This window comes from Saimiri boliviensis, chromosome 11 (genome assembly GCF_048565385.1).
Source record: "Saimiri boliviensis isolate mSaiBol1 chromosome 11, mSaiBol1.pri, whole genome shotgun sequence".
Classification (NCBI taxonomy): Eukaryota; Metazoa; Chordata; class Mammalia; order Primates; family Cebidae; genus Saimiri; species Saimiri boliviensis.
The window spans coordinates 2,320,602-2,334,544 of NC_133459.1; the positions used below are offsets into that span (position 1 = coordinate 2,320,602).

The 13,943-nt window shown below is 61.2% G+C and overlaps 1 protein-coding gene across 4 annotated transcripts in view; it reads left to right on the forward strand.

Moving 5' to 3' along the window:
* The window catches only part of PRDM16 (PR/SET domain 16), a 355,063-nt gene that overhangs the window by 328,262 nt on the left and 12,858 nt on the right, over nucleotides 1-13,943 (forward strand). For 2 of the 4 annotated variants that reach the window (XM_074379953.1, XM_039473778.2), the window contains exons 9-12: nucleotides 1,509-2,925; nucleotides 4,589-4,676; nucleotides 7,785-7,954; nucleotides 8,627-8,704. In XM_074379953.1, coding sequence (XP_074236054.1) covers nucleotides 1,509-2,925; nucleotides 4,589-4,676; nucleotides 7,785-7,954; nucleotides 8,627-8,704 — 1,753 coding nt within the window. The remainder of the gene's footprint in view (nucleotides 1-1,508; nucleotides 2,926-4,588; nucleotides 4,677-7,784; nucleotides 7,955-8,626; nucleotides 8,705-13,943) is intronic. The other 2 variants (XM_074379954.1, XM_039473779.2) reach the window with 1 other exon arrangement.

Sequence of the window (13,943 nt, forward strand, 5' to 3'; positions counted from 1 at the left end):
TACATGTGTGTGTAGTGGGGGGTGTGTATGTGCGTGTATATGTGTGTGGTGGGTGCATGTGTGTGTACATGTGTGTGGTGTGTGTGTACATGTATGTGGTGGGTGTGTACGTGTGTGTGGTGTGTGTACGCATGTGTGTGTGATGGTCATGTGTGTGTGCGCGCATGTGTGTGGTGGGTGTATGTGTGTGTACATGTATGTGGTATGTGTATGTGTGTATGTGTGTGTTTACGTGTGTGTGTAGTGGGTGTGTGTATATGTGTGTGGTGGGTGCATGTGTGTGTACGTGTGTGGTGTGTGTGTACATGTGTGTGGTGGGTGGGTGTGTACATGTGTGTGGTGGGTGTGTGTGTCCGTGTGTGTGTGTCCGTGTGTGTGTGTGTACATGTGTGTGTGTTCCACCCTTTCTCCTTAGAAAAACAAGAGGCAAAAGACAAGCTGGCAATTCACTGACACCGTTCACAGGCCTTTAGGAAAATGGCCGGGGCCCCCAGGCCTCTGGGTCCGGAGTCTGGCTGGGCCAGCACTGCCCTCTCCTGTTGAGGGAAGATGCTGGCACTCGCCGGCCACAGCCAGGCACTGGCGCCACCATCCCAGTCCAGGAGGTTCCCAGGAGTAGGATGTTCACTTTTCTCAGGCAGAGAAAAGTCCCTCTGAGTAGGGCTCTGCCAGGGGTGACTTCCTGTCCCTGTCAACCTCTAGCCATCTCCAAAGGGTGGCCCAGTACTGCCAGGAGCCCCAAAGTCTGGACTCCCTTAGTTGGGGCCTCCTGAGGACCTCAAGAACCGTCTGTGTCACCCCAGAGGCTGCCTTCTCCTGGGGTGCAGGTGGCAGGACCTGGGGCGGAGAGAGGGGACGGGAGAAAGCTGGTAACGCTGTGAACTTCTAGACAGCAGGAGACCCAGGCTGCCTGCTCAGTGCCCTGCTCCCACCCCTGCTAGAAAAGCAGCATAAGTGAAGAGGAAGGCAGGGCGGCCTTGAGCCAGCTTGCCCCGAACCCACTGATGGAGTGGCAGACCCATCACATGCCTTCGCTTTGCCCGTGGCCCGCCCTGGGGAACACGCTTGCCTTCCCCAGGGACTTCTGAAAATCTTGGCTCCCAAACTGGCAACACCATGGGGGAGGAGGGTGGGAACAGCAGTGGCGAGCCCCTTCTCCAGCAGAGAGGGTGGAGGGCGGCAGGATCTGGACCAACCGGCCCTGGGATCTGTGCTGGTCACCGGTAGCCAGCCTTGGGGTGGGCGCATGCGCCGTCATGTACGTTTCCACGTGCTCATGTGTGCACAAGTGTGCACACTCAGACATGCACGCTCATTGAAGACCCACACGCCTGCCCACCCCCACACGCATGCAACTGCCTCATATGTGAGTGTATGCAGACACACACGCACGCACGGTACCCGCGGGCGCACACCCGCACAGCCGGCTTCCGGCGCGGGCCCGCCCCTCCCGTGGCGGGCTTCCCAGTCGTCTCACGCGGCCTGTCTGGCCTCTGCTGCGGTTTCAGGTGAGGTCTGCCACAAGTCCTACACGCAGTTCTCCAACCTGTGCCGGCACAAGCGGATGCACGCGGACTGCCGCACGCAGATCAAGTGCAAGGACTGCGGCCAGATGTTCAGCACTACCTCCTCCCTCAACAAGCACCGCCGCTTCTGCGAGGGCAAGAACCATTACGCGCCGGGTGGCCTCTTCGCGCCGGGCCTGCCCTTGACCCCCAGCCCCATGATGGACAAGGCGAAACCCTCCCCCAACCTCAACCACGCCAGCCTGGGCTTCGGCGAGTACTTCCCCTCCAGGCCGCACCCGGGGAGCCTGCCCTTCTCCACGGCGCCTCCCGCCTTCCCCGCGCTCACCCCCGGCTTCCCGGGCATCTTTCCTCCGTCCTTGTACCCTCGGCCGCCTCTGCTACCTCCCACGCCACTGCTCAAGAGCCCCCTGAACCACACCCAGGACGCCAAGCTGCCCAGCCCCCTGGGGAACCCAGCCCTGCCCCTGGTCTCCGCCGTCAGCAACAGCGGCCAGGGCACCGCGGCAGCCTCGGGCCCCGAGGAGAAGTTCGAGAGTCGCCTGGAGGACGCCTGCGTGGAGAAGCTGAAGGCCAGGAGCAGCGACGTGTCGGACGGCAGCGACTTTGAGGACGTCAACACCACCACAGGGACCGACCTGGACACCACCTCGGGGACAGGCTCAGACCTGGACAGCGACGTGGACAGCGACGCCGACAAGGGCAAGGGCAGGGGCAAGTCGGCCGAGGGCAAGCCCGAGTTTGGGGGTGGCTTGGCGCCCCCGGGGGCCCCCAACAGCGTGGCCGAGGTGCCCGTCTTCTACTCCCAGCACTCGTTCTTCCCGCCGCCTGACGAGCAGCTGCTGACCGCCACGGGCGCCGCCGGGGACTCCATCAAGGCCATCGCGTCCATCGCCGAGAAGTACTTCGGCCCGGGCTTCATGGGGATGCAGGAGAAGAAGCTGGGCTCGCTGCCCTACCACTCGGCCTTCCCCTTCCAGTTCCTGCCCAACTTCCCCCACTCCCTCTACCCCTTCACGGACCGAGCCCTTGCCCACAACCTGCTCGTCAAGACGGAGCCCAAGTCTCCCCGGGACGTCCTGAAGGCGGGCGTCCCCAGCGCCGAGTGTCCCTTCGATCTCACCACCAAGCCCAAGGACGTGAAGCCCATCCTGCCCGTGCCCAAGGGCCCCTCGGCCCCCTCGTCCGGCGAGGAGCAGCCGCTGGACCTGAGCATCGGCAGCCGGGCCCGCGCCAGCCAGAACGGCGGCGGGCGGGAGCCGCGGAAGAACCACGTCTACGGGGAGCGCAAGCTGGGCGCCGGCGAGGGGCTGCCCCAGGTGTGCCCGGCGCGGATGCCCCAGCAGCCCCCGCTCCACTATGCCAAGCCCTCGCCCTTCTTCATGGACCCCATCTACAGGTATTCTGCGCCCCGGCCTCACCCGTTCTCCCTGGGGCGGGCAGTGCAGGGCGGGCTCAGGGCATGGTGGTGTCTCCTTCAATGTTGTTCCCCCAGCCTTTGCTGACTTCAGGAAGATGCCCCAGTTTTGTGCGAGGGGTCTGCACCCCTCAGGAGGGATGCCTGGCTTGGCTGTTCCTAAGCCAAGTGGCCGGCCCAGGCCATGTTTGGGAGGTCAGGACGGGTGCTCCTGGGCATGTGTGGTTTTCTTGCACTGATGACCACTCAGACGTCCCACTGCTGGCCTCAAGGACTTCCTATCCCTAGCAACCCCCCCACCCCGACTCCAGCCCCTCCTTGGCCCTCGCCCACAGCCCTCTCTCCAGCTGCCTCACTGGCCCAGCTCCCCCGAGCCTCCACCTGCAGAAGTCAGGGGGCCCGGGCGGAGTGCTCCCTGCCCCTCCTAAGTGCTCCTGCCCGTGGAGCCAGAGCAGCAGGGGAGTGGGGAGAGGGGAAGGGGGTGTCTTTCTGGGGCCCAGGGAGAATCAGAGAAGGAGCCAGTGGTCCTTAGAGGGGAGGAGGAGGGGTATATGGAGCAAGCATTGGAGGGTTTTCTAGGCACCGGTGCCCAGTGTCTTTGATGCCCCTCTTGGGGAAAGGCGAGCTTAATGCCACTCCCTGATTTCTGGACAGGTTCGCCCCTTCTTTGAATGCAGGTGGGTTGGGAGAGCAGGCCCAGGCTGGGGAGGGTTCTACCCCCCACCCACACGTGTCTCTGTGCTGCCCACTTCGCCATGCAAGGAGATGGGAAGCCACCCTGAGGAGCTCCTGACCGAATAAAGCAAAAGCGGCCAGTCCTAGACATGCTTGGGGGCTGTGTCTTGGAGGGGGCAGTAGGTTTCCCAAAATGCCCTCAGTGACAGCGAAGAGGCTGTCAAATGCAACCCTCACTGTGGGACCCAGGCAGATGGAGAAGAGCGGGCCTCCTTCAGGAGCCGCCAGGCCAAAGGAGGGTCCGCGATGGCCCTGCCCGCTGCCTCTGTTTACCACCAGAGATTTGCATTGTGATGCAGTGAGCAGGCTTGTCACTGGCATCTGGGAAGGTTCTGGAACTATAATCTCCAGCAGCCCCGGAGGGTTAGGGCCCTGTCCGGGTGCTGCCGGGGCCCCTGGTGACCTCCCCAGGACAGACACCTGTCAGCCACTCATGGGCAGCATGCCCCGTGCCAAGGGCCAGATCAAGGGAAGGGGCCTCGAGCTCTGCTGTGAGCAGGTCCTGGGACCCCCATGAGAGCGGCGCCCACTCAGGCAGGGCTGACCAGCCAGTTGGTGGGAGGCCAGGTGCACGGGGCCCCCAGAGCAGACTCTAGCCTCCTGCGTTCGCCATCCGTGACCTGCTGGCAGCCGGGGGTCTCTGAAGGCACTTGGAGGGAACGTGGAGGTGCTGGGAGGTGAACAGGAACCACCCAGGGAGTGCGTTCAGGAGCACGCAGTGAAGGGAGGGTCTGTGTAGGGGGCAGGTAGGCTGGGCCCCCACATCCCCAAGGCCCACAGAGGAGTCTGGTGAGAGTTGGGGCAGCCCTAGCGCAGTCGACACTGTGGCCTTGTGACTGGCCAGGCATCCGGACAGGCGGGGCGGGCAGCTGGGTCGGTGTGGTACGTAACCCTCTGTGCTGTTGTCCAGCAGGGTAGAAAAGCGGAAGGTCACAGACCCCGTGGGAGCCCTGAAGGAGAAGTACCTGCGGCCGTCCCCGCTGCTCTTCCACCCCCAGGTACGCCCCCAACGCAGGCCAGGGTGCCCGGTGATGACCCACACACCAGTGGCCCCACCGCCCAGCGGCCCAGGCTCAGTGGCCAGGCTGGAGCCTGAGTTTCCGTCCAGGCTGCCCCAAGCGCAGAGACCCTCAAAGGCAGGGGAGGATTCTCTCCCTGCGGCCCCTCAGGGCACTGTCGGCTGGAGACATTGAGGATGGAGAGCGGTCCTCACAGAGGAGCCCAAGGGACCTCTCTGACCCCTGGCTCTGGGCTCCAGGAAGGAGAAGGAGCTTCAGTGGCATCGTGGGCAGATCCTGAAGGAGCAAGTGCAGGGATTGTGAATGAGGGGGGCAGCCTCGGGTGGGAGCGCTCTCTCGGGTGCACAAGACCTTAGTATGTTCAGGGGGACCGGAAGAGAGGAAGGGCCTGAGCGTGCAGAGAGGGGCACAGAGCCAGGCCCCGGGGAGGTGGTGGGCAGGGGGTCTGGAAAGAGACCCAGAGAGCCCCGCAGTCTGGATAGGTGGGTGCAGACCCTGCCAGGCTCCTGCCAGCCCCTGAGGCCACATCCTGGGAGCAAAATAGTGAGTGGGCAGATGGCCAGGGCAGAGCTCCCGATCTCCTGCCCCCTACTGACTTGGTCTCATTGCTGGGAGCCTGGCTCCTTCCTCAGCGCTGGGGCCTGCACCTGGGGAGGGTCCTGGGGTGGCATGGTGGGCCTGGCCCCGCCTGATACTACAGACCAGGCTGGGGCATTGTTCTCTCTCGGCGTTCCCGCCATGGACGGCCCCCACCGGTTTGTGAAACCTGCACCCAGACTGAGTTCACAGCTAAACTTAGCGCCTGCCATTGTCTCCGCGGGGCCGTGGAGTTTGGTTAATAACTTCCCCCGATTTTCCTCGGGATGGGCTGGAAAGAGCCACAGGCCAGCCAGGCGCATCCTGTGTTTGTGTTTGCCCGGGGAGCGAGGCTTGGAATATCTGATCGGGCAGAGCAAGCTGGGCGTGAGAGGCCCACCCAGGCCCGAGGAAGGGAGCCCAGCAGGGGGTGGCTGCCATTGTCCCTCCTGCCCGCTACCCCCACGGGCCGGCCACCCCCGCTGCCTGTCCCTGCGGTCCGGAACCAGGAGATGGGGGCGGGAAGAGAGAGGTGACTAAGAAGTCACCAAATGGTCTAAGGTTGGGCCATCACTCGGGCAGAGGGCACCAATTACTAATGGCCTCGACAAAGCCCAGAGCCATGGCCATGCGAAGGCCGCAGCCCCTGCTGTCCAGGCTGCTCCAGGCAGCGGAGGCCCGGCTGATGGCTCAGGGAGCAAGGCAGCTTCCATCTGCCCATCACTGGTTCTAACCGGATGAGAACAGTCCTGACCCCCGCAGCCTGGGTGGGGCTGGAAGGGGCCGGAGGGGAGGCCTCGGCCTCTTGTAGAGGAACACGAGTTTCTATTCATTAATTTCTTTCTGGGTGTTTTTATTGTAACCAGTCAGTTGTTCCCCAAATAGCAAAGTGTCCCCACCCCAGGGGCCTGTGGTCTCTGAGTAGCATTTGCAGAAAGCCCCCTACTCCCTGCCAGCAGCAGCTGGGCAATCCCTGGCAAGCGAGTCTCCAAAAAGCTGAGTGCCGGGCGCCAGGCACTCAGACGCTGAGATTCCCTAGCCATGTGATGGGATAGTTTTGTTTGCCGGTGGGCAGCCAGGGCCAGGGTCTTCCTGTAAAGAGGCAGGTCACCTCCGTGAAGCTCACGTCCATGAGCATCACTCAGAGGCAGCAAGCCCCAAATGAGGGCCCTGGATGGAGCGGGTCCCCATCTGCCCTGCCTCTCGCCCCCACACCCATCCTGTGGCTGCTGGGTGCCAAGGACCCGCACCCTGACCAGTTTCTCCTGGTAACCCCAGTACGTGGAGACCACAAACTCTCCCTTCCATCTCCATCAGCTCCTGCCCAGCCGTTCCCCTCCCTCACCACAGGGGAGGCAGGCTACACAAATGCCCGTTTAGCAAAGGTGTCTGGAGGGCCCTGTGGGTCAGGCCTTGGGCCTGGGGATGCTGGTCCCGCCACTCAGCGGTGGGTGTGTGGTGTGGAGGCCTGGAGTTTGTTCCTTCTGCTGCCTTTTGCTACCCTTCAGGGGATGAGGAAGGCTCTTCCTTTTCAGCCCCCGCCCAGCCCCCCACAGGGCCTGGCACACAGCAGGTATCACAGGGTGGCTCTTTCCTTCCCCATTGGGGCCTGCTCTGGATCTTCAAAGGCAAAGGGAGTGGGAGAGGCGGGGCTGACACTCAGCAGCTCCATCAGCCCAGCCCCTCCCCTCTCCTGTCACTAGGGCGGGAGACCTCCACGGGGCCAGCACAGTCTGGAATTCTGATCAGAGCTCTGCCCACTGGGTGGAAATGACTAATCCCACGCTTCTACTTTCCTAATCGACCAGCCCTGGGCATCTGCAGGGAGCAGAGAGGCAGCTCCTGGTGCCCATATCAAATCGTCCTGTGTCATGTGACGTGCGGCGTTATCATTTTGAATATTTCCTTTGTGGGATTAAGTCTTAAAGCGCTGTTGAATTCCTCTTTGGTACTTTGCCTGCAATTATGGCATGCTGCCACTTGGTGGCGGTGGCTCTGCAGGCCCGTGAGCTGTACTTTAAGCTGAGATTCCGGTTGCTATTTTAATTTTTCAAGACTAAAAAAATACAATTTTTAATGTTAAACTAGATGTAATTCTGCATTTAACCCAAACTAGCCAACCAGAAGTCTTGGCCAGGGGTCAAGTCAGCTGGGCGTTTTACCGGCCTGGGTCAAATAAGGGGTTAGGTAATCAGAAGCATCAACTGTCTGTGTCACTCAGGTCACACCCAGACCAGGCAGGGAGGCTGCTTGTTAAAGGTCAGTCTCAGCTCCTGCAGGTGAGACCCTAAACTGTAAACCGGGGATGCAGGGAAGGACGAGAACAGGGCGGGCTGCAGAAAGGTTGAAGAATCCAACCCAGGGTCCAAGAAACCTCTAGGAGACACTGCTTCCAGTGCCCGCCTGAGCCCCCCCAGGATGTGCTGTCCTACAGAACCCCCAGCAGTGCAGGCCCTTGAGCACAGGTGAGAGCCCAGCTGAGTCCATAACCTCCCGCTCTTCTGCCCACAGATGTCAGCCATAGAGACCATGACAGAGAAGCTGGAGAGCTTTGCAGCCATGAAGGCCGACTCGGGCAGCTCCCTGCAGCCCCTCCCCCACCACCCCTTCAACTTCCGGTCCCCACCCCCAACGCTCTCTGACCCCATCCTCAGGAAGGGCAAGGAGCGATACACGTGCAGGTGAGGGGTCCTGGGGTGCAGCTGGGACAGCCCAGGGGGGCCTGAGTATGGCACCTGTGGCCATGAACCTGTGCTCCCGGGAAAACTCAGGGTCCCAGCCACAGGGAAGCACAGCGCCTGTAATCAGTCAGTCACCTGCTTGAGGTCATGCTTTGCAAATAAGTGACATGGTGGCCTTCTGTGCCTCCCACCATGCTGTGCTCACGTGAGCTCAAGAAAATGCAACCTTGGCCCAGCCTGAACTGGGAAGGCCGAGGCTGAGGGGTGCTGGTCAGTGACGAACCTCAGCGCTCGGAGGGATGGGAAACCCAGCGCTACAGGCTCAGCTGATTTCTGCAGTGTCGGGGTGACACCTTCCCGGCCGCCTTGTGCTGGTGCAGGCCTGTCCCAGTCAGCCGGAGCCCTCCCTGTCTGCCACTGGACTGAGGGGCCGAGATGCTTCAGGGTACAGGGGCTGGTCCTCTTCCGGTGGCCCACGTCAGGCTGCTCTGTAACTGGGGCTGGGCTTCAGGGCCACAGAAGGGACTAAAACCAGGATGCTGGGGTGGGGGCCACCTGTCACATGGCCATCAGGTGTGAGACGTCGAGCATTAGCGTGAAACCGTTTCTAGGAAATGGCCATGTGAGCCTGCCCTAACGCTCCCTCACCCTCCCCACCTCCCTCCACCCCAGGTACTGTGGGAAGATCTTCCCCAGATCAGCCAATCTCACCAGACACCTGAGGACGCACACCGGGGAGCAGCCGTACAGGTAGGAGCTGCCTGGGCCGGGTGTGGGGAGCAGGGCTGCCTGCCTCCGTGTGTGCACGGCTGACCCACTCCTAGGAGTAAGTGCGCCCTTGCCAGGCTCCCTGCTGGAGTGAGCATGCAGTGGGCGGGGCTCGGTGCTCAGTTCTGGTCACTCTGTCCCTCCTGTCCTGACCTCATCAGGATGTTGTGAGGATGAGGCAGGAGGTGCCCAGGAACCTGCTGAAAGGCACCTGCCTGGCTCTCAGAGATTCGAGGGAGCAGCTCTCCACCCAACCTGGGGTGTCCACTGGGGCAGAGGATCCCCATCAGAGCAGGGCTGACCAGAGCTGAGGCCTAGAGGGTCCATGTGGGAGAAAGCCTCAGCTTCCCCACACCCAGCCCAACTCTGTTCTCACAACGGCCGTAGCTTCCCCCACAGCCCCATTCCTAGGGGGCCAGGGAATGGGCCAAAGGCAGAGCCCACAGAGGGATTCCGCTGGGGTCCCTGGGACAGCCCTGGATGGGAAGCGGTGTGTCTGTTTCCAGGATCCCACCATGCTCCTCTCACCTGAGCAGCCGGCCGCACCTGCAGAGCCGTCACCCAGCCCATCGGGATGAGGGAGGCATTGAATTTGGGGCTCACAACAGCCTCCCAAAGAAGTCTGTCATTCCATTTCAAAGATGAGGTGTCCGAGGCTCAGACGCCCTGTGACTCACCGGGGGCAGGGCCTGGGAGCAAGCATGTTAAGTGAGAGCCCCAGACAGTGGTCACCAGGAGGCGAATGGGGACATACTAGCTTAGTGACACATCCTGCTGTGTCTGTTCACAGAGGCTATTGTGGATAAAGAGTGTTTCACATGCATAAGATTTCTCAACTCTGACCACACAGGAAGGGACCACATGCTAGTGCAGGCACTGGGGGCTCAGTTTGTGTCTCCGTCCCTGGGGAAGGAGGCCAGCTGGGCACCTGCACATGCCATGCTCACCGAGCCCCACTCTGAGACAGACCAAGCCTCCCCGGCTGCCCCAGGGCCATGTCCCCACCCGCAGGGTCAATGGCAGCTCATGCCGCCTATGGGTTATCTGTTCAGTGCCTGCAGCCCGCCCCAGCTCACGGACCCACCCCACCTCCTTGCCCACCCTTCAAAAAATAGCGACTTACAACTTAACAAAGGCTAGCAACACAAAGATTTATTTGGTCTGGTCCCTCCCAGAAAGCGAGCTGTGTGTTTTTTCTGTAATGAGAGCCGACTTCTGGACAGCGTTGTGTGCTAGGAGCCCCCAGAGGGTCGGGGTGGTGTTTATAGAAGAATTTAATTATCATTGATTTCTTTTGCTCTCTCCAATCTGTGAGTTTCGACTTTGGTAACAATAATTGCTTTGCAAGTTTGTGTTGCAAATCCTGACTTTATGTGGCTCAAGGCAGGTCTGTGCCGAGGGGTTTGGAGCATGTCGTTTCCTTTTGATACCACTGGTGGTTTCTGGACTCGCTTTGATAATCAGAAGGATTTTAAGTTAGCGGAGGGAAAGTGCCGGCCATCCCCAGAAGCCCGCCAAGAGGAGCTAGAGCCCCCCAGGCCTGCCCCCGCGTGAGCCCCTCCCCGGTGCCAGCACCCACACGTGTGCCCGCCGCATGTGCGTATGTATGTGCCCGGAGTGGTCAGGCTGACGCAGCCCGCGCGCAAGCAGGAGGAAGCGGTCTTCTCGTGGGTTGCCTGGAGTGGTCGGGTAATCAAAGCAGATGACACTGGAAGGCTCTCCCGCTGAAGCCTTGCCTCCAGTGGTCTGCAGCCATTCCGAATGTGCCTCACGGCCCGAGGGAGGGAAGGCAGACGCTTTGTGCGCCAAATCCCGTTCCTGGAGGTCGCTCGGCCCCTGGCTCCTCCTGGCCTAGAGACCGTCGAGTGAAGCCGCAACATGAGACGCAGTTAATGTCACTCTTATTTCTTAAATATAAAAATGAAGCAGGTAGGCTTTGTGGGATTGGGGTCGGAGAAGTATAGAAACTGAACTGGGAATAGGGGCGCTGCTCCCGGGTCTTCGTCCTGACAGCTGGCACGGGGTCTCTCTGGGACACTGTGTGGTGGGGCCTGGAGTCGCTCCCTGGACGCAAGCCTGCTCAGGCTGCCCGGGGCCCCTGCTGGGCCCAAGATTCGCGCCTCAGGGCCGCTGGCTTCCTGGCCTGCCGTGGGCCTCTCCCCCGCACGGGCTCCGTCCCTCCGTCCGTCCGTGTGAAGCTGGAGCACCCCGGAGAGGCAGACTTGTGTCTCCATCAGGGGCTGCAGGCGGCCCATGCCTGCCCTTTCTTTTTTAGTTTTATTTTTACGGCTGGGTTTCAAAATCTCTTCTTTCTTCCTCTTCCCTCACTTTTATTACAGTCACCAAAAGCAGTTACCCCTGTGGTGGCTGCAGGAGGCCCCCCTGGATCCCAGGAAGGAGCTGCCGCCCAGGGCTCTGGGCTTGGGGGCCCTGGCCACCTCCCCGCAACCTGCCCATGGTCTGTTGCCTCCCGCCCACGGGCTTCCCTGGGAGCATGGCAGGCACGGTCACAGCAAGGTCCTCTCAAGGCCCCGCAGCACACAGGGCCCGGCTGCCCTGCAGCCTCTCCTTCCTTTTGGAGTTCACGGGCTTGTTATTTTACACAGTGAGGCCATCAATTTCACCGGCCGCCTGTCAGCTTATTTACAACGCAGACCCCAGCTGCTCAGAGAACTCTGCTCCCTCGCAGCCCTAGGCTCACAGCTCCTCTAAATTTCAAATGGACTTCTCTGTCTGGGCCATTTATTTAGATTAGAAGCGGGAGAGGGCCACATTCAGGGGTCTCTGCAACCAAATTGAATGCACAACCCCCTCCGTGGCCCTCCCCGGCCCCAGAGCTTCACATAAGGGACCTGCTCTCCAGTTTCATGAACAAGCTCCTTTTCCGATCCCATTTCTTACCCCAGATCCCCAATGCTAGGGTTTACGCAGGAGCCATTAGGTGGAGTTTCTGCATGGGTCCCTGCATTTCCAAAGGAACCAGGAACTGTGTGAGCGCACATGCAGACAGACAGGCAGACAGACAGGCAGGCGGACAGGCAGGAAGACAGACCGGCAGATGGACAGACGGGCAGCTGGACAGACAGACAAGCGGGCAGACAGACAGGCAGACAGACAGACAGGCGGACAGGCAGGAAGACAGACCGGCAGATGGACAGACGGGCAGCTGGACAGACAGACAAGCGGGCAGACAGACAGGCAGACAGACAGACAGGCGGACAGGCAGGAAGACAGACCGGCAGTTGGACAGACAGGCAGCTGGACAGACAGACAAGCGGGCAGACAGACAGGCAGACAGACAGACAGGCGGACAGGCAGGAAGACAGACCGGCAGATGGACAGACAGGCAGCTGGACAGACAGACAAGCGGGCAGACAGACAGGCAGACAGACAGGCAGATGGACAGGCAGGCAGCTGGACAGACAGATGGACAGGCAGACGGACAGACAGGCAGATGGACAGAGACAAGCGGGCAGGCAGACGGACAGACAGATGGACAGACAGACGGACAGACAGGCAGACGGACAGACAGGCAGCTGGACAGACGGACAGGCAGACAGACAGACAGGCAGATGGACAGAGAAGCGGGCAGACAGACAGATGGACAGACGGACAGACAGGCAGACGGACAGACAGGCAGACAGACAGACAGGCAGACAGACAGATGGACAGACAGACAAGCAAACAGACAAGCAGACAGGCAGGCAGACTGGCTGTGCCCACGTGCCAGAGGGGCACGTGGCTGCACTGGGTGGGCAGCCTCTAGCTGGGCAGAGGCTGAAAGCTCAGACCGGCAGGTGCCTTGCCTCCAGGCTGGAGACGCAGGGTCCAGGGTGTCCTTTCTTAGCAGTCAGACTCAAAAGCAGGACAGTCCCGGGCCAGGCACCACAGTTCCAGTCTTAGTCTGTATCAGGATGGGGACATGAGATGATGCTTTTGGGGGGTGTAAAATCCCTCCTTTCCAGGCGATTGTGTGGGACTGGTTGGGTAGGGGGGCACACAGGCAGCTCCACCCCAGCAGCTGAAAGGGCTCCATCCTCGGCATCACTCCTCTGTGATTTCACCGGCCGAGTGAAACAAAACCGCAGCATCGCCCAGGGCAGGTTTTGTGGACGGCCAGGGCACTGCCCATCACTGGGCTGCCGGCGGACAGGCTGGGACCTGGGTGCCTGGAGGCAGCTCAGCTGACCTGGGGAGGAGCAGGGGCTCCCGGAGAAGCCCAAGGGCCAGGCCCCGGGGTTCAGGAGCAGAGGAGGCTGAGGGTCACATAGGGGGAGCTCAGGGACTCCCGTTGCAAATGGTTCTTTGCCTGCTTACCTGGAGGGCGTCAGAGTGAGCCTGGCCTGCGGCACAGGGAGGAAGGTTCGGAACTGAGTGAGTGAAGCCTTGTAGCAGCACCGCGGAGGCTCTCGGGACAAAGTGGGTGGGATGTAGAAACACCGGGGCCACGACTGGGCGAGGAGGGCCTTTCTGCCGGGGCTGCCTCCCGTTCTCTAGGGGACCCCATCAGACTTCCCAGGTTTTACCAGGCAGCTTGGGGAACGGGATGAGTAGCGGGGCGTCACAGGCTCTGAGATTCCTAGGCTACCCTTGGAATGTGAAAGTGTGTGTGTGCCTCTGGGATCAGATAAGCACTCCGCGGGAGTTCCGATGACCACGAGCACACAGGGTGTACGTGCCAAGCACACACGTGCAGCCGAAAAGCTCGCAGTCAGGGCTCCCTCCACCATCGCCCAGCTGAGTGCCTCTCAGTCAGCCAGCCCCGGCCCCCAAGGGAGAGCCTGGTCTTCGCAGAGGCAGTGCACGCGCTTCTGCGGAGCCCGTGGGGTTCCTCCGCAGCCCGCCCCCGGCTCCCCCTCTTCGCTTCAGGCGTGATTTTCCTGCTGTTCAGTGTGTGTGTGCTCAGCCCCAGCTCTCAGCCCCGCTGTCTGAAATGAGCGCGAACCGCCTCCCTCTCCCTGCCTGCAGATCACACGTGTGGGGGCTGCGATGGTCACTCCCAGCGCAAGGCCCCCCGCGCCAAGGGGCCACCACGTGTAACCCTCCTCTGTCGCTTACCACGTCGGCTTCCCGAAGCCAGGGGCCTTGTCTGATAAGCTCGGGGTGTTAGAGTCACGCTCTGCCTGAGGCTGAGGAGGCCACCCCAGGGGGAATAAAGATGAACCCAGCCCAGGGGCTGGCAGTGCCCAAAGGGGTCAGCGTGGTCTTTGTGTCCTTAATA